This window comes from Callorhinus ursinus, unplaced genomic scaffold (assembly GCF_003265705.2).
Source record: "Callorhinus ursinus isolate GAN/ISIS: 27379988/994484 unplaced genomic scaffold, GSC_fseal_2.0 scaffold18, whole genome shotgun sequence".
NCBI classification, from domain to species: domain Eukaryota; kingdom Metazoa; phylum Chordata; class Mammalia; order Carnivora; family Otariidae; genus Callorhinus; species Callorhinus ursinus.
In genome coordinates, this window is record NW_027397080.1 from 36,416,843 (window position 1) to 36,444,689 (window position 27,847).

Below are 27,847 nucleotides of genomic sequence, written 5' to 3' on the forward strand. Positions count from 1 at the left end.
AGGGTGCCTTTCCACTGACGCCATCCCTTCACGTCCGGATTCTCCTCTTCCTCAGTTCTGAGCCCACGGTGCAGCACCGCCATTCTTTGGCCTCCCGTCCCCCTTTGCTGCGCTCCCCTAGGAAGCACCAACTCACTGCCCACTCTCAGCCTGCATCCAGGCGGCCGGGCGCGCGCTCACGGTCATGCCACGACCCTGTATCTCCAGCCCCCGGTGCCTCCAGACCGGCCCGAGGACCTAGTCAATCTGCTCTCCCACCCGGGAGGTCCTTCACGGCTTCTCTCCAAAGGCTTCCGCAGCTTCGCCTAAACGTTAAACTTTGCAGGGTTTTGAGGAGGGCGACGTGCTGACGTTTGGGCGAGGCCTGGGCACGCGAGGCGGGTAAGAGGCTGTCGCGAAAGAGGCGCGGGGCCTGGACCACAGCGGCGGGGGCCTCTCGGGGACTGGCTGCGAGCGAGCGAAGGGTGGGCCTAGGGAGGCGCGACGGCCCGGGCCGCGGGAGCGAGAACCCGCCGCCGCCCAGGACGCAGAAGCTGCACTCGAGCGACTCCCGCCTCCGGCCCCGCGGGCGCGGCGACCAGCGCGTCACTCATGCGGACGACGGCCGCACACTCCCGGCGTCACGGGCGACGGCGCGACGCCTTCGCGTCACTCCCGGCGACGGCGGCAGGCTTTTGTGACGTGGGGTGCCATGGCGGGGCTCGGGGCCGAGGGCGGCCCCTGAGCGGAGCTCGGGCCGCGGCCGCGCACGCCCGGAGCGGCAGCGCGCTCGCGGGGGCCTCGGCGCCCGGGGGCGGGGCCTCCCGCCTGCCTCCTCCCCGCCTCCCGTGGCCCGGCGCCGGGGGCCGGCGCGGGTAGGCCGCCGGGACGCCGTGCACACGCTTGCGCCTCGCGCCCTGACGCGACTTCTGCGTCGCCGCCGCCGCCGCCGTGGCGTCATGACTTCCGGGCGCCGCGGCCGCCATATTGCTCGCGCGGAAGCGCTACGGTTGGGTGGGGGTCCCGGAGCGGCTGCGTCGCGGTCGGTGCGGCCGCCGCTATGCCGTCGTCGCCGCTGCGGGTGGCGGTGGTGTGCTCGAGCAACCAGAACCGGAGCATGGAGGCGCACAACATCCTCAGGTAGTCGGGGCCTCCGCCGTGGCCTAGCGCGCCCTGTCGGACGCCGGCCGACCGGCCGTCCCTCCGCCGCCGCTTGCCCCCGGCCCGCCGGTGCCGGGCGGCGACGGCGGTGGTGCCGGCCGCGGTTCCCGGCCCGGGCCCGCCCTGGGCGGCCGTCGCGGCCCCCGCTCGCTTGGGCCCGATGCCGGCGGCCGGGCAGGGGGGGCGAGGCGGCCGCCGAGGGGCGCCGGGTGGGCCGCGCGGGGCTCGTTGGTTCCGGGGCGGAGCGCAGCGAGGAGTCCGCGGGGCTCGGTCGTCCGCGGGGGGCCCCCCACGTGTTTCTAAGCGTCGCGGGAAGATTTAGGTTTTGAGCTGAGAGGTTCCCAGTCGCTCAGAACTCTCGATAAACCCAAAGGGTTGGATTTGCATCCACTTTGCGGGCGTATCCGGGCCCCTGGAAAGAGCGGACCTTCCGTAGGATTTCCCCCCGCGGGGCGGTAAGTGCCAAGACCGGGCTAGGGCTCTGCGAGATGGCCGTGTCCGACGACTGCCTCCGCGCTGTGGTCATGTATCAGGTCTGCTGGAAAACGTGCGCTACATGACCTCGGGATAAAGCCAGCCTTAAAAAGACAGAAAGACAGCCCCAAACCCCAAGACACTGAAACGGCCTGTTTTGTTAACTTCGTGGATTTGTGTACTTGTTCCTATTTACATTCAATCCTGAGCAGAAAAATGCCCTCCTCCCCAGAGCCTCCGGCCGCCAGTTTCTGGACTACACGTGAATTCAGCTTTGCCCTTCTAGTTTATATGTCAGTCCTGACTTCTTTTTTGTGACCCTGGCGTTGTACGTTGCTTAATAAAAGTTTATTCCCGCTTGGTAAGTTTTTTCGTTCAAAATCACTTCTCCAAGTGTGAAATTGACTGCTCGCATTACAGTTAAACGTTGGCAGACATGTCAGCTTGGATAGGAAAGCAGAGTTGAAACTGCCTCTCTTCCCGAGGTTTCCACGTGGCGTAAAGGACAACAGCGCCGCTCCTCTTATTTACCCCGTTCCGACTCTAACTCTCCTCAGTAACTTGGAAAACTTAGAACTTCCTGCCCCTTCTCTCCTTTTTTTAACGAAGGTAGAAGTGTCAGGGTTCCAGGATCTGCTAGCTAGTTAGGAGTTTAATTTTTCCTAAGCCCACAGTATTCAGTTAATGTCATTTTATGTTCAAATGGGATGCTTTGAACCTAACGATTCAATGTGAAGGTTGTTTTTAAACGAGAACCTTTAAAATTGCAAACTTGTTTTAAAACTAGGAATGTGCTAGTATTAAGTTTACAGTCATTTAAAGTCCAGTAAATTGAAGGAAAAGAATGTAGGGTTAACACTCCTGGAAAGTTACTCAAGGAAGATGAAGTGTAATGTCCTCAGAACAGGTGATCTGGAGACCGCCTCATTCTGCTGGTTCTGGCTGGTGATCGTTAGTTGAAGCTAAAGATGTTATCTACATAACAAAGTTGGGATGAAATCTAACAGAAGAGATGTTTCTGTAGTTAATTTGAAGCAGCTTTGTAATGAGCCCAGTTCCAAAACTTGCCCATCTGATACTTCCCTAAGAGATCACTACAGGATGACGTGTCCTTGTGTAGTTCAAAGCAGTGGTAGCCGGCACAGCATTGGGTCTCCTGTGGAAATGGGGGTACCGAAGAACCCCTCCAAATAATCGCCAAGTCGAAATGCTTAGGTGCGCTTGTACCCATTTTACCGTGTTTCAAATTTACTTCAAAAACACTCAGAACAAAGGCAAAAAGAGGTAAGTTTAGGGTAACCTGTATTACTGACATCGTGAATGTGACATTAATTTAGGCATAAATCTTTAATTGCTAAAATACCTATATCTGGGGGATGTTTTCCTTTGTTAGAAAATAGTGCTTGCTTATAAAAAGATCTCTCTGTAAACAGAATACACTGAAGAATGAGGAGACGACCGTTGCTCACGGGACCGGTGTGGCACCTTCTGGGTGTGTCCTGTGTGTACCATAAACTGAAAGGAGACCAAAATGTTTGGGAATTTCTCTTCACATAATGTTATATTTTAGTTCTTATTTTGATGTATTGAATTTGAATACATTGATTCATATTGAGTAAAATCAGGACACGGTAATCCAGAGGAATTCTGTGCAGCAATTAATTTTGTAGCCAACCCCCGCTTAGTAGACATTTTGGCTGTTTTTTATCTTTCACTCTTAAAATGTTAGCATCCTTGTGCCATATAAATATTTTTGCTCGGTTTTCTGATGGTTTCCTTGGATGAATTCCTAGGGGTAGAATTGCTGAGTCAAAAGGTAGCCATATTTTACATTTTTATATATTTTGCCAGACTGCCTTCCAGAAAAGTACCTATTTATATAATTCCTGTTTTTTCTTTTTCTTTTTTTTTTTTTTGAACGAGGAGGTGATCTAATAGTTTAGTTGTAATTCCTGTTTTTTCAATCTGAGCATTATTTTCATTTTTTCACGCTACTAGGGCAAAAGAGGATCTCACCCTCCTTTAGTTTTGAAATAGCTATTGAGATGGAAAAAGTTCTCATGTCATTTTCACTTTTGACAATTATTTATGGCTTTATCTCTATTTGGATTATTTACAGCATCTGAAAGCATCTCTAAGAACTTGATATGGTGGTTTTGTTACCACCTGAGACCTTACGAACGTCAGGACCTTACAGGCGATGTTTGTGAAACACAGGAAGACAAATATCAAAAGGAATGTGGTTAATTGAACCCGCACGGGGTAGTTTTATTAATGAAACCCTATTTTATTTTTGCCCTATTGAAAATCAGCTTTGACCGTTTTCTGACAAGTCAAATACAAATGGTAATAAAGATTGGCATTTTTAGTCATAATGTTCCCTGGGGTGATCATTTTTGATCTTTGGAGACTAAATTGTTTCAAATACCAGCCCTGGGAGCTCTTTAGGTTTTTTTAGGAGTGTTTTCCACAGAGGCTTCTGTTATTTGTACACTGTAGATTGAGATTTCCCTTTGGAGCCAATTATTTTTAGTTCAGAACGATCTAGATGTTAAGGGGCATGTTGATTTTCGGAAGTTCTCTGATTGTAGCCATTCAAAACAAATTTTAAAGACAGACTTCTGCATATTGCTGAACTGAGTTCTCAAGTCTGTTTTCAGTCCTAAGGCAGTGTGATTTGGGGAACGTGAGCAGAGGCTGCAAATGAGGAAACCAGGTTGAGAGTCAGTCTCTTGAGCTGCTCTCTGTCAGGTGCTTTCTAAAAGCCATTTGATTTCATCCACACTTAACACAGGTAAGAAGACAGTACCCAGAACAGGAAGACCTTGCTCGTGAGTGACAATAAGGATTTGGACATAAGGGGCTCTGGTTATGATGAGTACAGAACTGAGACTTCAGATGGGAAAAGCATGGGCTGAAGAAGGGTGTAGGGTGAGGGGAGGGCAACAGAATCAGCTAAGATCCCGTGGTTCTCCAATTTGGGGTAGGGCTGTCAAATCATGACAAGAGCATGTGGGCTCCCAGCCACACTGTGTTTGAGGCAAAATTGGATGTCCTCTCCCAGATGGGACCAAGTCTCAGGCTGCCTGTGGTTGTGCTGTAGGAGTATGCCCAGTCATGGTGCTAAACTTACTCCCTGGTCTTGGACCCATTTCCGGAAGTCTCTTGTCCTTTACCAGGGAGGGATAGTCAGTTATGCCCTGCAGCCTCTGCCTGCATCTTTTGATATTTTGGTTCTGGGTACCCTTGAAGAAAGGAAACTGGGAACCATTTAAGAAGGTGAAAGGGGGCGCCTGGGTGGCTCAGTTGGTTAAGCGACTGCCTTCGGCTCAGGTCATGATCCTGGAGCCCCGGGATCGAGTCCCGCATCGGACTCCCTGCTCAGCGGGGAGTCAGCTTCTCCCTCTGACCCTCTTCCCTCTTGTGCTTTCTATCTCTCATTCTCTCTCTCAAATAAATAAATAAAATCTTTAAAAAAAAAGTAAGAAGGTGAAAGGATTAGAAATCATGACTCTTAAGAATGGCAGAGAATGCAGAAGAGGTGCCTACAGAGGAACACATTTGCCTTCCTAGGTTTTAAGGGACTGTGTTTTTTTATCTTCCGGAGGCAGAACTAAAGTAAGGAGGATGGGTGGAGGGAGGTCAGTTTTTGTGCAAACATGGGTTCAAAACTGGGTAGACCAAGCAGGGTGACAGCACCAACAGCTCAAACATTCTTTGCTGCATCTCCAATCTTTTACAGATGAGAACAGGTTGAGCCTAGAGCAGGGAAGATCGTGCAGCAGTTCCACACCTGTTAGTAACACATCCTTGCTTGGGGCCACTTAGGGTTGGAGCAGGAAAGCAGCACACTGGTGGTCGTTTGTCGCTGGACCATCCAAAGTACCAGATCTTGAGGGCCTGCTCTGCCGGCCCTGGGTAGAGGGGGGACACTGGACAGGCTGACAGCAACCGGCAGAGCAAGGTGGCCTGCAAGAAGCCGAGGTTGAGGAAAAGCAGCTGTGGAGGGAGAGACATCTAAGCTGGGGTGCTGATGGGGGAGCTAAACATAAAGGCGTACTTGTCACAAGCTTGACACTGATCTCATGCTTAGCTGCTCAGTTTTGTTGTTGACCTTATCCTGTGGGAGGATAAGAATAAGGTGTAAACCCTAGAAAATATGTACCGAGGTGTGTTTACAGCCCACATTTAGCAGGTGATGACATAAATTTTACTGGCGCACTCACATTTCAGAAGAGTTCATTTTGCAGCCTTCTGGCTGTGCCACAGTGACACTGCAGGCAGGCATTCAAGTTTGGTAGCTTGTGAGCAGTTGATTTGTGTTCTGTAAATACGAGCTCATCACAAAGCTACATATCGGGCTGATTATCAGTGAGTGATGTGCCTATAGGGAAGGTGACCTGGGATTGTGAGTGCATCGTGCCCTACTTAGAGTCAGCATGTGCTTTCTGAAGTTTGGCTGGAGGTCTAGGATTTCAGTCTTGCCCCCCCCAAAAAAAAAAACTTGAAATTCATTAATAATCGCACTATGGAAAACAGAAAACATAACGTAACTCATGCTGTTAATTTGGATGTTTGCTTATCCTTTTTGATGTTCATTTTACCGTTAGCCATTGGGATAACAATGGAAACAATTCTCTTTCCCAAAATTTGACATTTTCTGTGATAGGTTCTTTTTTTTTTTTAAGATTTTATTTATTTATTTGACAGAGAGACAGCGAGAGAGGGAACACAAGCAGGGGGAGCGGGAGAGGGAGAAGCAGGCTTCCTGCGGAGCAGGGAGCGCGACGTGGGGCTCCATCCCAGGACCCCTGGGATCATGACCTGAGCCGAAGGCAGACGCTTAACCGACTGAGCCACCCAGGCGCCCCTGTGATAGGTTCTTTATGATAGGGTTGTTGGTACTTGTGAAGACATTTGATAAACATCTTGTCTGGAAGCTTAGTTAAACATACAAAATAGTTGGCCTTTGAGACAAAGCCTCTAGGTTGTCAGGAATGTTTTTATGGCACTGGTTCTTTTATGTAAGACGGTTGTCACGCTGCAGGATGGGCTGCTCTGTCAGTTGCATTGGTTTTGAAGAAACGGCGCTTCTGTTGCTAATTAGCCTTTTTGCCACTTGGGAACATTTCTCTTGGGGGAAGAACAAACTGCACTTCATTTTATTTTTAAATACACTTGACTGCCATTTCAGAAAATTGGGGTGGGCGGTGAGGACAGGTCCCTAGACTGTTTGTAATGTGGGGGGTCAGCTGACTTCATTCAGAGTCGTCCCTGTCCCTTTGGAGATCCAGCAGTCACCCCCTCGGAAGCCTTGTTAAGGATCAGCCAGGTGGAATGTTGGGCTAGGTTATCTTTGGGATGATCTACTTTTACGGATATGAACAGACTAAAGTGGAGAATCTTCCACTCGGACACCTAATGCAAGCCTCAAACCCTACTGTGATAGAAGCTGTGTAGAAGAGATAGGTGGGCCTGCCAGATGGCATCGTCCAGGCGATTCAGACTTGGGCTGCCCCAGCAGGATGGGGGATGTGAGTCCCTGCACCAGCGGCTCTCCATCTCGAGCCTCCCAGGAACGCTGTGGGTAGGTTTCAGGTGGCCTGTCTGCCCTACCCCAACCTGAAACACCCCAGGGCCCTGTCCAGGGTCTCTGCATCACGGGGTGTGTGCTGTGAAGCACTCTGAGGTGCCCTGTCTCCTATTTCCCACTCCCCCAGGACCCTCTCTGCTCCTGCCCCGTGGCTTTTTCCATCACCGTCTTTCACTGTCTTGTGTACCGGACGTTTTACCTACTTTGTCGCGCCCCGCCCACCCCCCCAGCTGTCGAAGAAGAGAGAGTTGGGTCTGTTTTGATCACTGTTGTATCCCCAGCACATAGTAAGCTCCAGGAGACATTGTTGAATCAAAATGGAGTGGTAAACCTGCCACCAGTGGAAGAGGTGGTGGTTTTTAGCTTTTGAAGCTTTAGTCCCGTCCTTGGGTGTCTTATTTCTGTGGGCTCTGTGGTTTCATAGCACACGTCTCTCCTTTCCCCCGCCTGCTGGAGAGGCAGTACCTTGACATACAGGTATTGGGTGTGTGACCGGCCCAGTGCCCAAAGTAAACCAGCCCTGGACACAGGTGAAGTGGTCGGTGGAGTTGGCTTTACCAGCGTCCAGGATACTTGTGCCACCTCTGGGCTCCTTGCTTTTCCATGAGTCACACAGGAAACTCAAAGGAGACTTTGAGGGCTGGCAGGCTTCAGGGAGGGTTATGCTGCCGACCCAGGGTTAGTCTCAGGAGCGCGTTGTGATCAAGTGTCAGAAACATTGGTTGTCTTGAGGGTTGTTTTAACGGTTCAGGTATACGTGGGCCTTGGTTTGCTAACCAGAAATCTGCTCTTAGCTGTGTTCTTTGTCACGAGTGATGTTCTGGGGCCAGCTTGCACAGCTTGGACTTTAGGGACGCAGGCAGGTGACTCAGCTCTTACCAACCTCAGAGGACTCAGGTGAGGTGTTTAAATGAAACTTGACAAGAATGCTCTTTAAAATTACTGTTTCAGTATGTGCTTACTCGATACTTTGTGTAGGTGCCAGGTGTGGAGGCTTCTCTTCCTCCGGGGACATAGCGCCTGCCACTAGAGCTGGACGTGTTTCCACTCTTTGCTTTTTCTGTGAATAATTGCAGGAGATTTTTGGTGTGTGTGGCACCCCTCACCTTCCTCACATTGGCAACAGGACCCTGCTGGGTGGAGGGACACACAGGTTGGCTCTTGTCTTCTTTGGTCACATTCGGGGCTGCAACGAGTGTCCTTTGGTGGGGCCGTTTGCACATGTGTCTGCATGTATCCCGTAGGATGGACTTGCAGAGTGAAGTGTCTGTGTTGGAGGGGACAGTGGTTTTCACTTGCTGGATGTCGGTGCCTTCTCCAGAGGCTCGCAAGTCCTCTGAGTGAGGTTCTCCTCCCTTGTAAAATTGTTATTCATTTGCCATTTGCCAGATACTTTTTATGTGCCTGCTGTGTGCTGCTCTGGGTGCTGGGGACACAGCAGTGAGCAGAAGGGACGATGTCCTTACCGGATGTCCTTACCGTGCGGCGCTGAGGAAGCAGTGGGAGAGTGCTAACCCATAAGCCGACTTTGACCTTCATATGATGCATCTCTCTTACGATGAGTGAGATTAAGCTGTTTCCTTCCCTGTGACTTTTATGCTTATACCTTTTCCCCTCTGTGGGGTTTATTCATTTCATTCTCTATGTCAGGGTGCTCTCCACGTTGGCACTGTTGACATTTTGGATCGGAGGACTGTGGTTTAGCAGTCTCCCTGGCCTCTAGGTGCCAGGAGCACCTCTCTGTTGTGAAAACCAAAACTATCTCCAGACATAGTCAAATATGAGTTGTTGTAAAACCTAGAAAAGCTTGAGACTGTTATCACGGGGGATTTCAGAGCCAGACGGGCCTGTGAGAAGGATGGAAGCACCAGTGGAAACACGTGTCTTCTCCGCGAGTCCTGCCACCCGGGAAGTTCCTTCAGATGCAGAAGTTAATACGGTTTACAGATAGAGAGCTGTGATGAGAAGGCTGGTCTTTTTCAGACACTTTTAACACTTAAAAGTTTTACTGACTCTAAAAAAAAAAAAAAGTTTTACTGACTCTGAGTTTGGAAGTTTGCAAGTTCTGCGCCAGACTAACTTTGGCACGTGACTGCAGCCGACCTGAGAGAGGTTGTCCGTGGTGACAAGGCACCGTAGGCCCTTATGTCTGTGAGGTTTGTTTTCAGATGACATTTGTTACAGTGCAAGTTGTCACTCACGGGCTGTGCTTCATGCACAGTCCCCGGGTTTGTCAGGAGACACATTTGGTCCCTTCTCTTCCCTTGGACTCCAGGTTACAAGAGTCTGCACAGCTTGGGAGCTGTTTGTTCTGGAGCCTTGTGGCCGACGTGACAATGTAAGAGGCTGCGGGGGTGCCCCCATGGGCCTGACGCCCCTGGGCTCTCAATTCTGGTTTCCCGGCAAGCCCCGGCTCACAGGAAGTCGGGGACTGGACGTGTGGCGCTTGCTCCCTGTGGTGGCGCGTGCTGTCAAGTCTGTGGGAGTTTTGTAGGAGTCACACACTAGGGGGGTGTCCTGTGAACCTGAACCCTCTACAGAGGTCAGGGCAGTGGTCAGGTATGTTCCAGAGGAAATCTTGCCTAACTCTGCATGTCTGTGGGGCCTCTGAGGGTCAGAGAGGTTCTGGAGGGATGCAGTGAACAGCTGTGGTACTCACACGTCACCTTGTAGTGCGCTGGCAGACCCTTTGTCTTCTGTCTTGATTGGTTTCATCCAGTTTTTGTGTAATACGCTACAGGATTTTTTTTAAAAGATTTATTTATTATTAGAGTGCATGTGCACACATGTGAGTGGGGGGGGAGGGGCAGAGGGAGAGAATCTCAAGCAGACTCCCTGATGAGTGCAGAGCCTGATACAGGGCTGGATCCCATGACCCCAAGACCATGACTTGAGCTGAAACCAAGAGCCGGATGCTCAACCGAGTCACCCAGATGCCCCAGTATGCTATGGGATTTTTTAAAATTTGTGACGAAAATGCTTAAAGTTAAGAATTTAAAAACATGTCAGTAGTATCAACAGTTACTCATTTTGTCTGTTTTCCATTTCATATTCCTTGGTTTTAGAATTTTGTGTCTTAATCCAACTGTGATTTTTTTTCTTCTCTCCTTCTGTGTCTTTCAGCAAACGGGGATTCAGTGTCCGGTCCTTTGGAACAGGAACTCATGTGAAGCTCCCAGGACCAGCACCCGACAAGCCAAATGTTTATGATTTCAAAACTACATATGATCAGATGTACAATGATCTCCTTAGGAAGGACAAAGAACTGTATCCCAGTGGGTCGCCCTTTTAAAAACCCTACGTGCTTGTCTCTGGCAGGTGTCATCTGACGTGTGTGTCACTCTGACCTCCAGTTTAGGGGTGTCTGATGCAGGTACTTAGCGGCTGCCTCTGCATGGTGTGCTGAGTCACGGCACACGTGACGCGGAGGTGGACGTGTAGGGCATGGAGGTGCAAACGTGGAGCCCATGTTGACAAGGTGAGGGCGGGTTCCGACGTAACATCAAACAGGGCAGCGTAGGTGAGGAAGGCAGAAATCACAGAGTGGAGTTGCTTTTCTCACTGCAGGGCTGCCCACTGCTCCCCTCCGCAGGTAGGTGTGTGTATGCACACATGAGCGCAGTGTGCGTTGAGGCACATGTAGGCAGGCTGCCTCACACATCTCTGCCATGTTTGCTACCAAAGGAAGCATGTTAGAAGCACATAATTTGAGAGAACTTCATTTCAGGAAGAGGCAAAACAGACTGGATCTGCTACTTAAGACTCATGTGAAAGAAAGGTATTTTTTTATTATTATTCATTTTGAGAGAGAGAGAGAGTGTGTGCCCAAGCGGGTGGGGCAGGGGGAGAAGGAGAGGGAATCCCAAGCAGACTCCGTGCTGGGTGCAGAGCCCAACGTGGGGCTCAGTCTCACGACCCTGAGATCACAACCTGAGCTCAAACCAAGAGTCGGACGCTTAACCGACTGAGTCATCCAGGCGCCCCCCAGAAAGGTATTTTTTAAACATATGTTTATGAACGTGGTGTCAGGCTGTACAGTGGCTCAGATCATTGTTGCCTGGCCTTTGCCCAGGACACTTCATGATCACCCATGCTGCTTTGGGACTTCTGGGTGTTCCTTGTTACAGTGAGGGATTTCTAGTTCTCAGGACGGAGCCCAAACATATGTCAAGTGAAAGGAATATAAACACCAGAGAGAAAACCCTGTCTTCATGTTGGTGCTTTTGCAATTTTTAATAAACTACAAATGTTTTCTGTAAATCTATAGATTACTTAGCGGGGAGTGTGGCCCCAAAGGTCATTCTAGCAAAGTGTAAAACTGGACCCTGACAGTCACTCCATCTGCCCCCGGTGCTCTCCCTCTCCTACAATTAGAAAGCTGTCAGGGGCGTTGAGGCGGAAGTGCCGTAGCGGGGCATGTGGCGCTGTCTGTGGGAGGCAGGAGTCCAGGACTCGAGGTGCGGCATCCCCGAGGTCGTCCTGGGAAGTCCTGGGTGCTCCCCCCCTTTCCCAGAAGCCGCAGAACCTGCGCTGGGGAGAAGACCCTGCGTATTTCCGGTGAGCTGTGCCCTGGTCTCCGTATTGCAGGGCCGTGCACTGCTCACGTCCTTGGGCGGAGAGGGAGGGCCGGGCTCTGGCTCCGCTAGAGGCAGCATCTCAGAAGGCTACTTTCTGTGAAATTCCCCTTTGTGTTGAGAGCTGCCCTTAAGCCTTGCAGAGAAGTGTTGACCACTAGCCCCCTTATCCTGGAGAAACCTGGGACCTTACCTCCAGGTTTCTCTAACTCTTCATGTGTCGTTAAGCTTATCTCGAGACTGCATCTGTTTTTGAAGATTCTTCAGCTAGCACCACTCATTTTTAACCTCTCGTACTCAATGAGAAACGAAAACATAATCACTCATCATATTCCCTTACTTATTACAAGTGAGGCCTTCTGACGTTGGAGCTGACCGTGATCTTTCTGTTTCTAGGAGTGGGCAGCACTTAACCACTTTTTAAGACTGGGACAAGAGAGATTTGGAGTGGGAGGGTTGATGTGCGTGTCTTAGCAGTTCTGAATGAAGGAGCAGAGACTGGCTGCTCAGAATTCAGAATCTCCTTTGTGGGCTCACCTTGCACAGATGCATGGTCTCCCCACGGAGCATCTGGTCCAGGAGACAGTCACACATGTGTGCCTTTGCTGCATCGTGGGGAAGGTGTGGTGGTTGGGGGGGACATGGCTGTTCCCACTGTCACCAGCAGTATTTGCCTCCTGAGACCCTGCGTAGGAAGGTCACCTTCATGGACCTCCCCTTTTGATTACCCCTCATGAGGCTCTGGGAGAGAGACACCTTTGTCGGCTTGTTGACTTCACTGGGGTGGGATTTTGTCTTCTAGGAAGGGTGCCGAGTACAGCCCTGGGCCAGTAAAGAAGGGGCATCTGCTCCAGCAGGTCGGTGTGCACACTGGCAGGACTCTGGGAGTAGGGGCACAGGTCTTTCACGCCCGAGGGGAACACAGGGAAGGCGGCGGTGGAGAAGGATGGGCTGTGTGTTGGGAGTCAACACCTGTCTTAGGAAGTGCCCCGAGGACACGGGAGGGGGTTACTTGACTAGGGATGGCTGTGGGAGGGGGGCCTGGTGTTTTGGTTGCTTCCGCCTTGGCATCTGAGAGAAGAAGCAGAGAAGCACTAGAAGCCAGGTCTGTAACCCAGAATACTGGAGCTTCTGTGGGAGCCAGGAGGTGAGGCGGAGTGGCCTGGTGGCAGGGGTTGGGCTCCCCCGTGTGTGCGTGCTCGGCGCTCCTGAGGCTGAGTGTGGGGCCCTGACGTTACTAAGCTCTCAGTACGTTTTGGCCAGCGGTCCTATTAGTGTGAAAGCACCTTATTTCTGAAACTGTTTGGCTCTTTGTCGGTGGTTTTCCCTGTGGTTTTCTGTCTGTGAGCAGGGCGGGCCTCGGGGGCCAAGCACTGGCCTGCCATCCCTGCAGGAGGACCTGCCCCTGGGAGACTGAGGAGGCCAGGGACGTGAGTTGGGTTAGAAACCTGGTTAAACTAACCCTGAACTAATGAGTGAAGCTAGACTGGGCTGGTTACCAGTTCCCTGTGGGGTTTATCTACTGGTAGTACAGGGAATCCAAGTTGGCCTGACCCTGCGCAGGCCGCCGGAAATGTCCGGTTTCTCTCCAGTGAGGGGTTGCCGTGGGTTTTATACAGAAGAGCAGTGTTGGGAGAGAGTCCATGTAGCAGGTGAAGTGCAGTCCGTGGGCGCCAGTGTGTCTCACGGGGCTGTGCAGCCATTGCCACAGCAGATTTTAGCACATTTTTAAATCTTATTTTATTTAAACTCAGTTAATTGACAGTGTATCATTAGTTTTTAGGTAGAGTTCAGTGATTCGTCACTGGTAGACCACACCCCATGCTCATTCCATCACGTGCCCCCCTTCATGCCCGTCACCCCATTCCCCCTCCCCCCCACGAAAACCCCCTGCCCCCAGCAACCCCGGTCTGCCTTCTGTCTCTGGGTGTGCCTCTCCCACACGTTTCCTACACGCTGAGCCCTGCAGCGTGTGGTGTCTTCTGGAGTGGGCTCCCTCCAGCATGTTTTTGAGGCTCACCCATGTGGTGGCGAGGATCAAGCTATTTTTAAATGTAATCTTTTTTCTCTTAACCTTTTTTCCTTCCTTTGCCTTGGAGTTATTTTGAATACAGAGCAGCCTTAAACTTGGTGTTTTGCCCTGTGGGCTTTAGCGCAGCTCCCAGGGTGGACTTCTGGATTTTTTCTCCTTTTCCCTCCGGAGCCGTGTGCCAGGCTGGAGCTGCCCCGGGCTACCCTCACCGAGGGAGCGAAGTCTGCAGCTGAACCCTCAGCCTGCCTGGAGGACCCTCGCTGGAACGAGAACGTCGTTCCTTCTCCACGTACGAAGGGCCCGCTGGGACCTCACGCCCAGGATCGCTGGGCTCCGGGGCTGGGGGCGGGTTCTGCATGAGGTGTAATGGGGAGCCCATCTCAGACCTTTCAGTAGACCATCGCTTTGTGAAAATCACTTAAAATCACTTATCTTAAAAAGCAAGTAACTGTATCTTTAAATAATAGTGGGATTTTTCATACGAGAGACCAGTTGCTCCTTAAACTCTGATTGGAAACACAAGTAAAACGAGCACTTCCTGGGATCCTGACTTTGTCCACGCAATTAGGAGACACTTGTGAGCCTGTATCCAGCACATTTTTCTAATTGTTCTCCCATCTTTTGTACTCACCTGAGGGATTTAGCCTTTTTTAAACCACATACTCATTTCCATCCTCTGGCTGTGCTTTTAGGCCTTGGGCTACTGTACGTGTGCAGGTGACCCCGAACAACAGAGGTGTGCACTGCACAGGGCCACGGATGCGCAGTTTTCTTGATGATCAGCACAGTCCTGTAAATGTCTTTTCTCGTGATTTCCCTAACATTTTTTCCCCATATTACTTTATTCTAAGAATAGAGTATATGATGTCTACAAACTGTCTTAGTGCGCTGTTGATGTTATCAGTGAGGGTTCTGGTCAACGGGGCTATCAAGTTTTTGGAGAGTCAGTCATACTTGGATTTTTGTCTGCAGGGGGCGCCCCTCATCCCAGTGTCGTTCAAGGGTCCGCTGTATGTATACCCGGTTCTTCACGGTGCACTTTTTCTTGCTTTGGGGTAAAAGCTGAAAATAAAGATGATTTCTGAGGTGGTAGATTCCCCACAGCCTCCTGACCCCTGTTGTTCTGCAGTAGGGCCACTAGCCTTTTCCTTTTGTTGGGGTCTCCCGGGGCTCTTGTTTGAAGCTCAGTGTGCCTTCCCCTGCTGGGCCTGTCGTGGGAACGGTTCCTGCAGCTCAAGCCCATGCTTTGTTAACCTGCCCCGGGACGGCTCGCTGCCCTTGAAGTGTCAGGCGGTCTGCGCTTCCGCCGTATCATTGGACCCTATCTTGTTTCACGCTGGTTGGCAGCTACGTTTTTAAGTAGTTTCTGAAAACAGTGTTTATCTGTTTAACAAATGAGCGTGTTCCTAAGCCAAACACTGATTTCTAGAGAAACTCTGTTCTAGTTTTGCTGATATTTAAGCTTTCAAGTTTTAGGAAAGCACTCATGTTTTAAAAATACAAGTCATGGCCTTAAGATACTCCAAAGGAGGCAGAAGAGCCGCCATCATGTCTCATCTGGGGAGATGCTGGTTGTTGAACAGAGACGGCTGATTAGCTGCCAGGGGTCACTTGAGCGTCTGGGCATAACAGCCACGCTGACCTCGCCCACGGCTTCCAGAGCTCGCCCAGGGCAGGGAACAGACCTGGTCTTCCCAGCCCACGGTAGGTGAGATGCTGACACGAGGTGTGTTGAAAGTGGGTTATAGGAAGTAGATCACACCGGTGGCGTCACATTGTCCGGTGACCTCACGGGTGGTGGGAGGAGGACACTGTAGACCAGCCAGGACTCCTGGCCGCCGAGCCTCACGGTGGGGCAGCGGCTAGGTTGGGTGCCAGTGGCTCAGGAGCTGACGGAAATTTCCTCCAGGGGTTCCCAGGTTCTCGTTTGTGCAACCTACGTGTTTTGCAAAAACCGCTTTGATTTCCAAAATGAGTTTATTTCTTAATAGAAGGAAGTCCTAGCTCAAAAGCTTTTTATTTAGTGGTTCTCAGAGTGTGGTTCTGGGATTCCAGCTGTCCCCACAGCCCTTTCAGAAGATGCCAGGATCAAAGCTGTTTGCCCTTTGCCTTTCCCACTCTCCCGAAGTGTGCCAAGGGCTCTGTCCGAGCCTCCCACCTACCGCGAAACAGTCCCTCTGGTGGCTGGTGGGCTGTGCTTGTATTGTTGTGAAGACCTGCGACAGCCCCAGGGTGGCCCCAAACCCACCCCCTCCCGGAAGCACTGGGCTCTGCCTCTCCAGCTGTCTTTTTCCTCTCAGGACAGGGAGGCAGGGGGACAGTCAGAGCTGCTGGGTGCGGTGGGCCCCTGTGAGGCCTGTGGAGACCAGACCTGTGGGCTGTGGTGAGGCCACTGTGCGCCCCTCGTGCCCTACGGTTTGCTGGCTTAAGAGCAGCCGTAAGAAATCTCTTGCTTCCATACTCTTTAGTGCTTTGCCCTGAAAACAGGCTGAAGGGTGTCTCCTGTATCCATACAGGTTAGGGGTGGCCCGGGTTCCCGCGTGTCCCCCTTTACTTGGACCTTTCCTCTTTGCCCTCTGCTTGGTAGCACTTGGCATGCTTCTACGTGTGGCCTCCTTTGGCCTTTCGCCCCTGAATCTAAACTCGGGGCTGGCACGGCCTGTGGCATGTAGCCAGCACTGGATGGTGGAAATCAGGTGAGCTGCCATGAGCTCTGATGGGGGTGGGCTCGGTGGGCATGTGGGAGTGCATGCTCTTCCCAGGGCTGGGGGGCCTGGCCAGGCCTTGAGCGGCAGGGCTCCAGGGAGACGCCAGGCTGAGCAGGAGTTGTGGGTCTGAGTCCCAGTGGTCCTAACAGCAACAGGCACGGCTTTCCCACCAGCCTCGGGGGCCGAGTGCCCACTGAGGGAGCCCCAAGTGGAGACGCTGCTCCAGCTGCGTCCCCCTTGGTACAGACTGCATTTGGGAGTGTAGGGTAGGCACCACATCAGGGCGTCATCCTGCCCACACTGTGTCGCCAGCAGATGCCCTCGGCCCTCTGTCCAGGAGGGGCTGCCAGTGGGTGTGTGACCTCTAAGACGAGCTTCGTCGGAGTGCCTTCGAGGACACACGTCGTGAAGAGTGGGAAAGGACTGTCATCAGCACCTTCTTCGGGGCGGGCCTGGTTCCTGCCCTGGCCCCAGAGCAGGTCTGAGCCACACGTTCTGCGCCTGGACGAAGGGCCTCTTCCTGGACGGCAGCCGTCCCTGCCCCAGCCCCACTCAGGGCACACCAGGCATCACCGTTACCCCCAAGAGTAAGATTTTGAGGTCTTTATAAGGAAAAGCCCCTGCCAGGCCCTGTTTCACGCAGTTCTGGGTGCATCCCAAGTAGCGGGAGATGCTCAGTGACGCCCTTCTCTCTCCATGGCCTCTGCTCAGCTTGGATTTCTCCTGATGGTGACCCTTGCCATCCGCTCATCCTTGGCCACGGCTCTTCTCCCCACTGGCTGTCCCCACTGTCCCCAGAGGCCTGTGGCTCTGGCCTCCCCCGTTGGTCCCCATGAGGAGTCTGCTGGGGGCGGGTGGGTTGGTTTACAGTGACCGTTGGCCCCTTGGATGGGCTCCTCATCCTCCCTCTGAGGCAGACAGGTTTATGGTGCCAAATGCGTTGTTTGGACGGTGTCGCAGCTGAGCTGGGGGCGGGGGTCAGGCAGGGGCTGTTCCAGCTCAGTGACCACCCTGGGCTTCGTCTAGTTACTGTGTCCTGTTCCTGCTTTTGGCTTACCTTTTTTTTTTTTCTTTTTTAAGATTCTTAAATTTTGTGGTAAGACAACTATTTTTCTTTAAATCACTAAGTAACTAGAATTTCAGTGAGAAAGAGGGGTCATTTTATTTTTCCCTTGTACTCGGTTGCAGTCCTGTCGGGCGTCTGGGCAGCTGCCTTCCGCCGGCAGAGCTCCGTGTGCGCTGTCCCCGCGGTGGCGACCATCCCCTGCTGCTGGGCTCAGCCTTCCTCCCCACGGGGGCCTTGGTTGGGACTTAGTCCCATATCAAACCATTTATGTAGAAAAGACATGATATTGCAGACTAATTCATAATTTTATAATTTTTTCTTCAAAAAGTTTCAAAAATTCGTGTTCACTAAAAGTCTTCATCTTCAGGCTCAGCTTTTTGTTTTGAGGTTAAATTTTTTAGACAATTAAACAGCTGGGGGTAGGTGCACGTGTCTTTGAAACAGGGACTAAGGGGGGGGCACCTGGCCGGCTCAGTTGGTGGAGCAATGACTCTTGATCTCCGGGTTGAGACTTCGATCCCCACGGTGGGCGTAGAGCCTACTTTAAAAACACACACACGCACAAAGACTTAAAAATATTTTTCCCACTGTAATTTATTTATCCAGCCAAATTATTTTAAAAAGTTTTTTTTGGTGAACATTCTCTCAGATTTAAATGAATATGGTATTTTACCCTATTTGGACAAGTGGTCATCTACTACTTCTGTTACTTAAAAGTCTCCTACGGTGACTAAAACTCAGCCTTGCTGGACCGTGCATTATGATGGACCCTTGTCATCTGCTCACATCTGGCCGACTTACCCTCGCTCTCTCTCAAGCTGGAGGAGCCTCAGGCGAGGTCCTGAACTTTGACCCCGCCACCCCCACCTCCAGGTTTCAGAGCAGGTGGCTGCCGGCACGAAGGATCGAAGAATTGTCCGGCCAGTATGTTTAGACCCCATTCAAAGGGGGGGGTGTTTCCTTTGAAGAAATGGGGTGGCTTAACCCTCCCCTCCACAGTCCGCCGGTGCTTGGTGCAGGTCAGCCAGAAGGGAGCAGAAACTGCTGTGCTGCGTGGGGGGGCAGTCTGTCCACGCGGGGCAGCCGGCACCTTCCAGAAGCATCTGTTCCAAGCAGCACAGCTTGCAAAGTGCCAGGTTAGGCAGATCAGGCAGCATCTTTCTGCGCCCCCCCCCCCCGCGTGCTGATCAATCAAATGAGAGCTGCTCCCTCAACTGGAACGGTCCCCAGTGAGGCTGGGGGCTGCCCTGGACAATGCTGCGACTGGGGCAGGCCCGGGAGCCAAGGCTGGGGCTGCTGCCGCTGGCACGCGCACACAGCGTGATCGCAAATGCAAAGGCCTTTGTCCCAGCACATTCTCTGCCAGTGTTAGCCCAGCAAAAGCGACTTCGCCGCCACTGCCGATTCTGTGCACGGTCGTGGGTGCCTCTGCCTCGGTGTGACTGCTGTTGGCCCCTGCTGCGCGCGGGCCTCGCCTCCCAGGCCTGGTCCCCACTTAGAGCATTCGCACTGTCACGTGGCAGGTTGGTGGCCCCGGGAGGCCTCGGATCCCCACACCCTGAATGTGCAAACCCAGAGGCTTGTTTTCCTAATGTTCTTTATTTTTTCACATAAGTAACATTTGTGCCTAAAAATGGTGCTGTTGACATCTGGCGGGCTCTCGGGGGCTGTGTTCTCTGGGCGGTGCCGACTCTGCAAAACGGCGGTTCCCTGTGGTCACTGGTGTGTATGCAGGATCCAGTGTGTCCCTCACTGTTTGGCTTGGGGACATGGCCGTTTGACTAACATGAAATGATCCTGAAAGGTCCACATGGAGGCAGGCGTGTGCCTGTCCTGCTGCTTTGGTGGCCACTGCCTGTGGTTCTTGGGGTTGTGTTTTTAAAGAGGCCTTCAGCGAAACCCTGGAGGTTTTGTTCTAACGGATTCTCGGTGACAGGACCCACACAGCGTCTGGCCCTGGGCGTGTGGGGCCAGGCACCACTTCACGCCGTGGCCCTGAGCGGACCGTCCTGGCCGCGCTGTGTGGGCCGGGGATCAGGGAGGGCAGCCACCTGTGTGTCCACTGAATGCTAGAGCTCGCGGGGCCGCAGGCCCACCCCATTCACGCCTCAGTTGGTGCTGATTTGAAGTGAAGGCAGAAATGTTGCCACTACATAATCCTGAGATGTGAACTAAACACTCTGATTGTTCCTGAGACGGGATGGGGAGACCCAGTTCCCCGTTGAGGGGCTGCCCTCCCACTAGGTACCTGTAGGGGAGCAGGTGCCTGAGAGGTTCCAGCTGCATGGAGGGGGTTCCCCGGATGCCTCCCCCCCCCTTTCTCATGTGTCTCACACGCCAGAGGGAAGCCTCAGGGGCAGGAAGGAGTTCCAGTGGGTTCTTGAGGCCCACAGAGAAGAGAAGAGAAGAAAGGCAGGCTCCTGACTGGGGGTTCTAATTTCTTGGGCCAGGGAGTTGTCCCTCGTGGTGGGTTTGGGATTGGGAGATTGCCCCGGGCTTCCTGGGGGCATGGCCCTGCTGACCTGGGTGCTGTATTCTGTCCTCGAGCCTTTGGGGGGTGTTCAGAAGCTCCACACTCTCCTGGGGTGCGGCTGGCTGTCATCCGTCTCGGGACCACGGGCCTGGGTTCAGCACGGCATCGACCCTCTCAGCATCACCCACCCACCCCCGCAGCTGTGTCCGGAGTGGCTCCGGTGGCCCAGCCCGCAGGGCAGGTGGCTGGCACTTGGGCACTTCTGAGCTGAGCTGCCTTTGAGGATCTTCCCCCAGAGGGGACTTGGGTCCCCACATAAGAATTCTTGCTCCATGTCTTATGTTTCCGTTTGATCAAGCCTAAAACGGAACTAAAACTAGATTATAGGGTTCAAAAAGATGAACAGGTTCTCTAGGTGTGGCTCACTCCTGGGGATCCTCAACTACATAGGATTTGGGTTCACATCCAAGGCCAGAAAGTGGAAAGACCTGAATGAGGCATGGCAGCGTTTGGGACAGCAGGTGTTGATACCCCACCAGTGTGTCCTCGGGGCTGTTCGCTCAGCATCTCTGAAATAGGCTTGCTTTTGCTGGGCTAAAACCGGTTTGGTCCAACCAGGGCCTGACCCCACCGCCATGAGTAAGTTAACCCCTGTGGTGGGTGTAAGGGGAGTCCAGGGCCCCCCAGGGTGAAGCTTCTGGCTTCCCCTGGTTGCAGAGCGGGAACACTTGGGGCCTGTGGGGCGGTGGTGCTCCTGCCCCCACCCACGGGAGCTGTGACGCTGCTTGGTCCTGAGGCCCCTTTGGGCCCAGGTGCCACCTCGCAGGGAGCGCAGAGCTGGCCCACCCCTCACCTCCCCTGCTAGAGTTGTCTGCACTCAGGGACCCTGCTTCTGTCCTCACTCTTCCCAGCCTGTCTCACCTGGGTTTGTCTTGTGTTGGGCTGGTGACATTTGTGAGGAAACGGGGCTTGAGCTGTGCTCACCCGTCCTTGGCAAGACCCTCTGCCCGGCCAGGACTGGCAGAGGCCCAGGGGGCCAGGGGTAGGAGTGGGTGCCTGCGGCAGATCCCTGCCTCGTCGCGGCTCCGTGAGGATGTGGGGTGTGGGGGCTCCACTGGTAAACCCATGGCCTTGGAGGGTGAGAGTCTGGCCCCTCGTTTGGATTTCTGTCGGCACCTTTCCCTTGCTCTGGACACGGCTCATCTGCTCATCTCCCTTGTTTGTTTGCCTTTAGCTTACACCTCTGCCCTCCATCTTCCTTCGTGGGAACATCTCCACTTTTGAGCCAGCATTCTGCAGGTGGGCTCCACGGGCACAGGCCTTGCTCTGTGCCAGCCCCTGGCTCCCTCCATCCCTCCTCCCAGGACGGCACATGGTGCTTCCCCTGGACAGAAAGAGGCTGCCTTTGTGGTGAGGGCCTTTCACTGGGGCCCCAGTGTCCATGTCCACAAGATGGGCTGTTGAAGTCAGCGTCTTTGGGACATCACTTTAAAGAGAAAATGTCCAGCTAAACCTCTGTGACTTGCACTGAGGAGAACATTGTGGTTGGAATTAAATCTGATGTTTGGGTGAAAAGTTGCCCTGAGTCAGACCTAGACTCATGTGCCTCAGCTCTCAGGATTAGAGCAACTGTGCAGGAGGACGGATGCCCAGGGTCTCGGAAGGGCGGCCTTTCAAGGCGCCCCCAGACCCTAGGGCCCCCGTCCTTCTCTGCTGCGCGGGACTTGTTTGCATTTCAGCTTTGTAGAGAGGACAGATCTATTGTGGCTGCTCGGTGTCTTTTCTCGCTTCCCATTTCTCTTTCTGGGGACGGTCTCCCATCCTGCATCCGATGTGCTTGCCCTTGGGTTTCATTTGGCCCACACACTGATGTTTATGTAACAGTTCTTAAAGAGCGCGTGCTCTGTAGTGACAAGGTCTGAATCATTCTTCGGATGGTTAAGACCCCAGAGTGTTTCAAGAGGACCCTTTCTGTGCTTCCTGTGGTGGGACACAGAGCACCAGGTCCCTCCAGGTGCCCCCAGATCTGTGCCAGCCTCGCAGCTGTGGGAGGGGGTGGTTGGATGGACAGACCCCTCACGTGCTCCTTCAGCTGTTGCAGGTGAACGGTGAAGACACGTGCCTTCTGAAGGCTGGGGGCTGGGGGTGTATGGTGGCTCCTCGGCCTCAGACCACATTGCTCAGTGGGGCGGGGGGGCCTCACCCAGAGGTCTGCGTTGCACAAGAGCCAGAATGTGCACCTGTGGCTTCATCCCCATCTCCTCGGCCTTCGGGAAGTATCTCAGGTTCACGTGGAGGCTGAAGCTTCACTAGGAGGCTTCCCCCGATCCGTCCCAGGGCACTTTTGGTCAGGGTGCTGGGGAGAGGGGGTGCCCGCATGCCACATCCTATGCCCCCACCCACCTAGGAACCCAGTTTCCTAGTCCGGTCAAGGGAGCTCCTTTCTCAGGAGAGTGTGACCTGCTGGTGAGACTCTGGCCTCCTGCCGTGCCGTCCCTGGCAGCGCCGTCCTGCCTTTGGGAGGTGGCTGGCCACTCACTCAACACGGGCGGCCAGGCTGGTGGCTGGTCCAGGCCTGTGTGTGCTGGGGCATCTTGCTGCACTCTGGTGACCTTCACATCCTGTCCCTGTCCTCGCGTGGTTTCCAGGGGGGCCCTGGAGCGGCCGGTGGGTTTGTGGGTTCATCTTCAAGGGCTCCTAGCTTGTGCACTTCGACCTGGCCCAGCCCGGGCCTTGCATCGCTGTTGTTTGCCAGAAAACAGTCCAAAGGGTTACTGTCGCTACTTTCCTCATCCACTACTGAGGGTTGGGGTTTGATCCCTGAACTAGGCACTTTTTCTTTCGTTTGTTCCTTTTCTATATAAATCACTGAGGCTTAAGTAAAGGAGGGGCAGTTTTGCGGGGCCCTAGGGGCACTGCTGCGGAGCGCGTCGTGGCCCCATCCCTCCTCAAGGGCAGTGCCTGGGAGCCACAGCCTCGCTGCCAGCTGCACGCCCCTCGGTGGTGGTCTGTCTCCGAGGACACGCTGGAGCTCGGCAGTCTTCATCCTGCTAGCAGGAGTTCGGACAGTGGGACCCCGGGCCCTCCTGACTGCCTCGGCCGCCTCTATCCTTCCAGCACCCACACGGGGCCCGTCCTGAGCCGTGTCTTCACACTGGACCCTGACGCCAAGCGTGTGAAGGGCCGAGTGCTGCACGGCCTGCGTGTGGCCGCACAGCCGCCCCGGGCAGGCGCAGCAGGGGGGTGGCGGGCCGGCAGCAGGCCCATCCCAGGGACATGTGTGGTGGATGGGACGCTTGGCCAAAAACATGAGCAGATGCAAAAGCACCTCCCAGTTAACAGTCACATGTCTTTTCAACTTAGGAGTCTTCTGAAGACCGCTTGAATACATTCTGGAAGCTCTCTGGAAAGGCAGGAAATGTATTTTGAGTAATAGGAGCTTAAGCAAATTGTTGTAACTTAACATCTGGGAAAGCCATTAAATGTATCACTCAGAAATCCCTCAGTCAGCTAGTCTATGTCTCTTAAATAGAATTAACGAGATGCTTGTCCCCAGCTGTCCGGAACGACCTTTAGAGACCAGGGCTGTGTCTTTAGGGCCTTTGTCCTAGTCTCTTGAGGGCGGGGAACCCTATCCCTGGGGCCCTGAGTATAGACCGGGCCACTGGGGTTGGGTGGGGGTAGGCCACACACCTCTGCTGCAGGGCCTGTGTGTGTCCCCTCAGCCCCGCTGGGGACTCTGGGCCCTGTAGGCTCTGGGCCTCCCTCACTCTCTATTTTCAGTTAACCTGGGGCTTCTGCCCCCTGCACCCTCTTCTTGCTGCTGAAGTTCCCTTTCTTGGTGTTTTCCAGATTTTTCTGGTACTGCTGTAACTGAGCAGACTTGGGAGTACTGGCTTTGTCTTTGCTGAAGAGCTTGTGCTCAGTGTGAATGGTCACCGAGTTGCTGCAGGAGGAGTCAAAGCAGCAGGTTGAAGAAAGGAGAGTGAAGGTTGCAGATACCAGGTCTCTGCTTTCTGGAAAGGGGTTGGTGTGAAGGCTGTGGCCAGCCTGGCAGGCTGAGATGAGCGTGTGCAGAGATGCTGGTCAGGGCCAGTCTGCGGGGCTTAAGGCAAGTGCCTCCCCCACCGGCTTGTCTTCTGCCGGACCCAGAACTGCCTCAACCCTTCCGTTGCTTCGATGCACCTGCTGGGGAGGGCTGTGCTGGTGCACACTCAAGGCGCTGAGCTGGGTGGGGTTTAGGCGCCTCCTGGGTTTGAGAAAAGTCTTTCTAAAGTTCCTTGACTCTAGCACTTAGCTATACGCAGAATGGCATCTTACATATGTTGGACAGAAATAAGAGGATCAAGCCACGGCCAGAAAGGTTCCAGAACTGCAGAGACCTGTTTGATCTGATCCTCACCTGTGAAGAGAGAGTGTACGATCAGGTGGTGGAAGGTAAGGCTGCAGACCGAGTGTGCCCCGAGTGCCTGGGCCACTTCTCTGCCCGTCACGGCCTCAGTGGCCTCCCTGGGCAGGACGTGCAGCTGCTTCCAGGGCCGGGGAAGGTGGTCAAGGCCGTAGTGAGGAGGCCCCCAACCTGCAGGGCCCGCCTGAGGTTGGAGGTGAGGGTGGGAGATCGTAGCCTCTGGCTGGTCATGTTCATCCGTGCAAAACCACCTGTGTGTCCGCTGAGCACACAGTGTAGGCTTTAAGGCCTTTGGGGTGCATGAAGAGCACGTAGGAGGCCAGGGGACCAGGGGCCTGGTACTTCGTGGGTGAGAATGCTGTTGGATGCTCTACCCCAGGACGGCCTGGCTGTTCGTGAGAGAGACCGGATGGCCGGCGCATTGAGGCTGGTGATCACCAGGTTTCCTTGAATCTCACCGGGCTTGGCCTGGTTGACCCCCCCCAGGGCCGGAGATGGGTAGAGCAGGGTCCCTGGTTCCATGGCCTCTGACCGCCGTGTCGCCCGGTCCCGTTAGATCTGAACTCCAGAGAGCAGGAGACCTGCCAGCCAGTGCACGTGATCAATGTGGACATCCAGGACAACCACGAAGAGGCCACCCTGGGGGCGTTCCTCATCTGCGAGCTGTGCCAGTGCGTGAGTGTCCCGGCCCCGCCCCCCGCTCCAGCCCCGGTGCCGCCCCCGCTCCGCCCCGGTCCCGCTCCGGCCCCGCCCCCGCTCCGGCCCCAGGGTCCAGGTGTGCCTGCCCCGGCGTCCCCGGGAGCAGTCTCTGCCAGAGGGACATGACCAGGACCGTCTCTTCCTGACACAAAGGTTTTACCAGGAAAGGGGCTGTCATGCAGTTCAGTTCGTGTTCATGTTGGGTTATTTTCATATGTTCAAGGCGCCCATCGACCACGCGGCTTTGATTTAAGAACTTGCTTCTGTGCTTTTTGTTCGGGTGATGGAAGTGCAGTGTCCTGCTCAGTGTCTGGCCCTGTGCCCACCGAGAGCTTCTGCCAAAATCCCAGTCAGGTCTAGCAGAGCCCGGGGGCCCCCAGAGCCCTGTGGGTGCCGTCATGTTCTCTTCTGCATCCTCAGGACCTGTCGGTCCTTGGCCTTCCCCGAGTGGCCATGGGCATCCTCCTTTGTGCGGAAAACCGTAGGGGCTTTGCAGCTACTATGCGGCTATGCTCAGAGCAAAAACATTTCCTCTTAGGCCTGGCAAAAGGACCTACCCAAGGAGACACCCATATGCCTGTAGGTTCCGCTCGTGAGACCTGCATTTAAGTCAGCTGACTCTGAGTGACAGAAAAATGAGTGAAACATGTGGCTTAACCAAGAAGTCCAGAGACAGGCAGGCCTGGACTGGTTTGCCACGGGAGGGGCCCGGGTCCTCCTCTCTTGTTGCGCCCAGCACAGCTCCGGTTCCCAAGATGCCTCGTGGCCCAGCATGGCTGCTGAAGCTCCTGCACTTGTGCCCGTGTTCTGGCCACTATGCAGGAGAAAGGGCTGAAGAGGAACACAAGTCCCAGAAGTTGCACATGTGACTTCCATTTGGGTCACCCTGACAAACGAGTTACAGAGGGGCTGCTCTTCACTTCAGAGTGGCACTGCTTACAGGCCAAGACTCAGGCCAATGAATAGCCTCAGCCGTGGTCCAGCCCATACCAGCCCTGAATCAGCCTTGAGCTGGCCACTGGCCGCACCTCCTCCTCTAGGGCAGTGGTTCTCCACCAGGGGACATCTGGCCACATCTGCACACATCTGTGGGTCTCACAACGTGGGGGTTACGCTAGGTGCAGCACTAGGATGGAGGCCACAGATGTTCAGCCGCACTGCAGAGCCTGGGCTGGCTTCGTCACTGGGTGCCTTTGAGCCAGTGACTGCACCTTGGCAGAGTGGGGGCAGGAGGGGCCGTGAGCTTCCATAGTTCATGTACGGGGGGCATCCGAGGGCAGGCCCGGCTGCAGGCGCTCTGCCTCCCTTCCCTGGTGGGACTGCCCCCAACCCTCTGTCCTCAGGCGCCGGCCTGGGGTGGGTGGGAATGAGTCTGCAGAGCGGAGGACGGCACAAGCTCAGCAGGTGTTGCTCTCGCTTCTGCTGGGGGCGGGGTTGGGGCCGGGCTCAGGGCAGCCTGTGTGCTCTCCCCAGATTCAGCACACAGAGGACATGGAGAACGAGATCGATGAGCTGCTTCAGGAGTTCGAGGAGAAGAGCGGCAGAGCCTTCCTGCACACGGTCTGCTTCTACTGACCCACTGGCCGGGCGCCCGGGGCGCCACCCACCCTCCTGAAGCTGTCTTTTTGAGCTTCCTTTTGTTAATACTTTTTCCTTCCTGATATTTGTTTTTACTTTCGGGTATTCTGCCGGCCACGGCAGTGGTACCCAATAAACTGTGCATAGGAAATGCGAGGACACACAGATGCCAGATTCAAAACAATCACGTTTTCTCCCTCCCGCTTTTACTTACGAGTGGGATGTTGATTATAAAGGTTTTTTTTTTTCCTTTACCCAGAAAAGTAAACTACGGTTTATGGTACATTTTGCCCATGCATTTGTGGCTTTCATTGTGGTCCCTTCCCCTCTGCCCCCCAAACTTGCTGGAATGTACAAATAACCTGAATAAAGCAATGGGCTTTATCTTGCTAGGAAAGAACCTGCAGTTGTCCACTGAATCCATGTTGCTGGTCGTCTTTGTCCTGAGTCCCCACCTGGCCTGCTCCTGCCCACCTGGCACAGGTCCCTCTGGAGGGACTCCTGGGTCTGACCCTGCGACTCAGACTGCTTCTGAGGTTGGGCGGTGGGGGCACCAGGGCCTGTGGGGCAGCCCAACTTCCCAGCAGGATCCTGAGGTCCTGCTACCCACAGGGACTGCTGGAAGAATGGAACCCTTCTCCCTGTGGCACCTTCTCCTGGGGCTGAGACCCGTTGTCCCCCAAGTAGTCTTACTTCCCCACGACCCCTCCTGACCCATAGCTGTGGAAAACCTCGGGTCCCCGTGGGGAAGTGTCGGGGACTCCCGCGCAGGCGGTGCTGTCTTGGGGCTGTGGGTGACAGCTTGGCTCAGGGACTCTTCCCCAGGCTCCCAGGATCATGGGGCAGCCTTCGGAGAACCATGGACACTGGCCTGGGCTTCCAGGCTGCCCAGTCCCGGTGCCTGGGGCTGACACCAAAGGGAAGATGGGACTGAGGCTGGCCTTGCCACCACTGTGGGGCATCCTTTGTTTTTTGCTGGACCATGTGGCCATGGCTTTGGAGTGACCTCCCTGGCAGCTCCCCAGCGGCCCTGCAGGGCCCTCTGCTAAAGGCAGGCACTTGCTGGAGGAAGCCGGGTGCCAACCAACGTGCCGGCGGCCCC

At 54.1% G+C, this 27,847-nt stretch overlaps 1 protein-coding gene across 2 annotated transcripts; it reads left to right on the forward strand.

The window, feature by feature from the left end:
• Positions 1–929: 929 nt before the first annotated feature.
• On the forward strand, positions 930–27,145 carry SSU72 (SSU72 homolog, RNA polymerase II CTD phosphatase). Of its 2 annotated transcripts, none has more exons than XM_073903517.1 (5): positions 930–1,119; positions 10,331–10,474; positions 24,358–24,497; positions 25,025–25,139; positions 26,641–27,145. In XM_073903517.1, exons 1-5 carry the CDS (start codon positions 1,040–1,042, stop codon positions 26,780–26,782), a joined length of 621 nt encoding a protein of 206 aa, XP_073759618.1. In that variant the 5' UTR covers positions 930–1,039; the 3' UTR covers positions 26,783–27,145. The 2 variants fall into 2 exon arrangements, with proteins under 2 accessions (XP_073759618.1, XP_025711931.1); XM_025856146.2 differs by having other exon boundaries at positions 935–1,119; positions 25,025–25,143.
• The last annotated feature ends 702 nt before the right edge of the window (positions 27,146–27,847 follow it).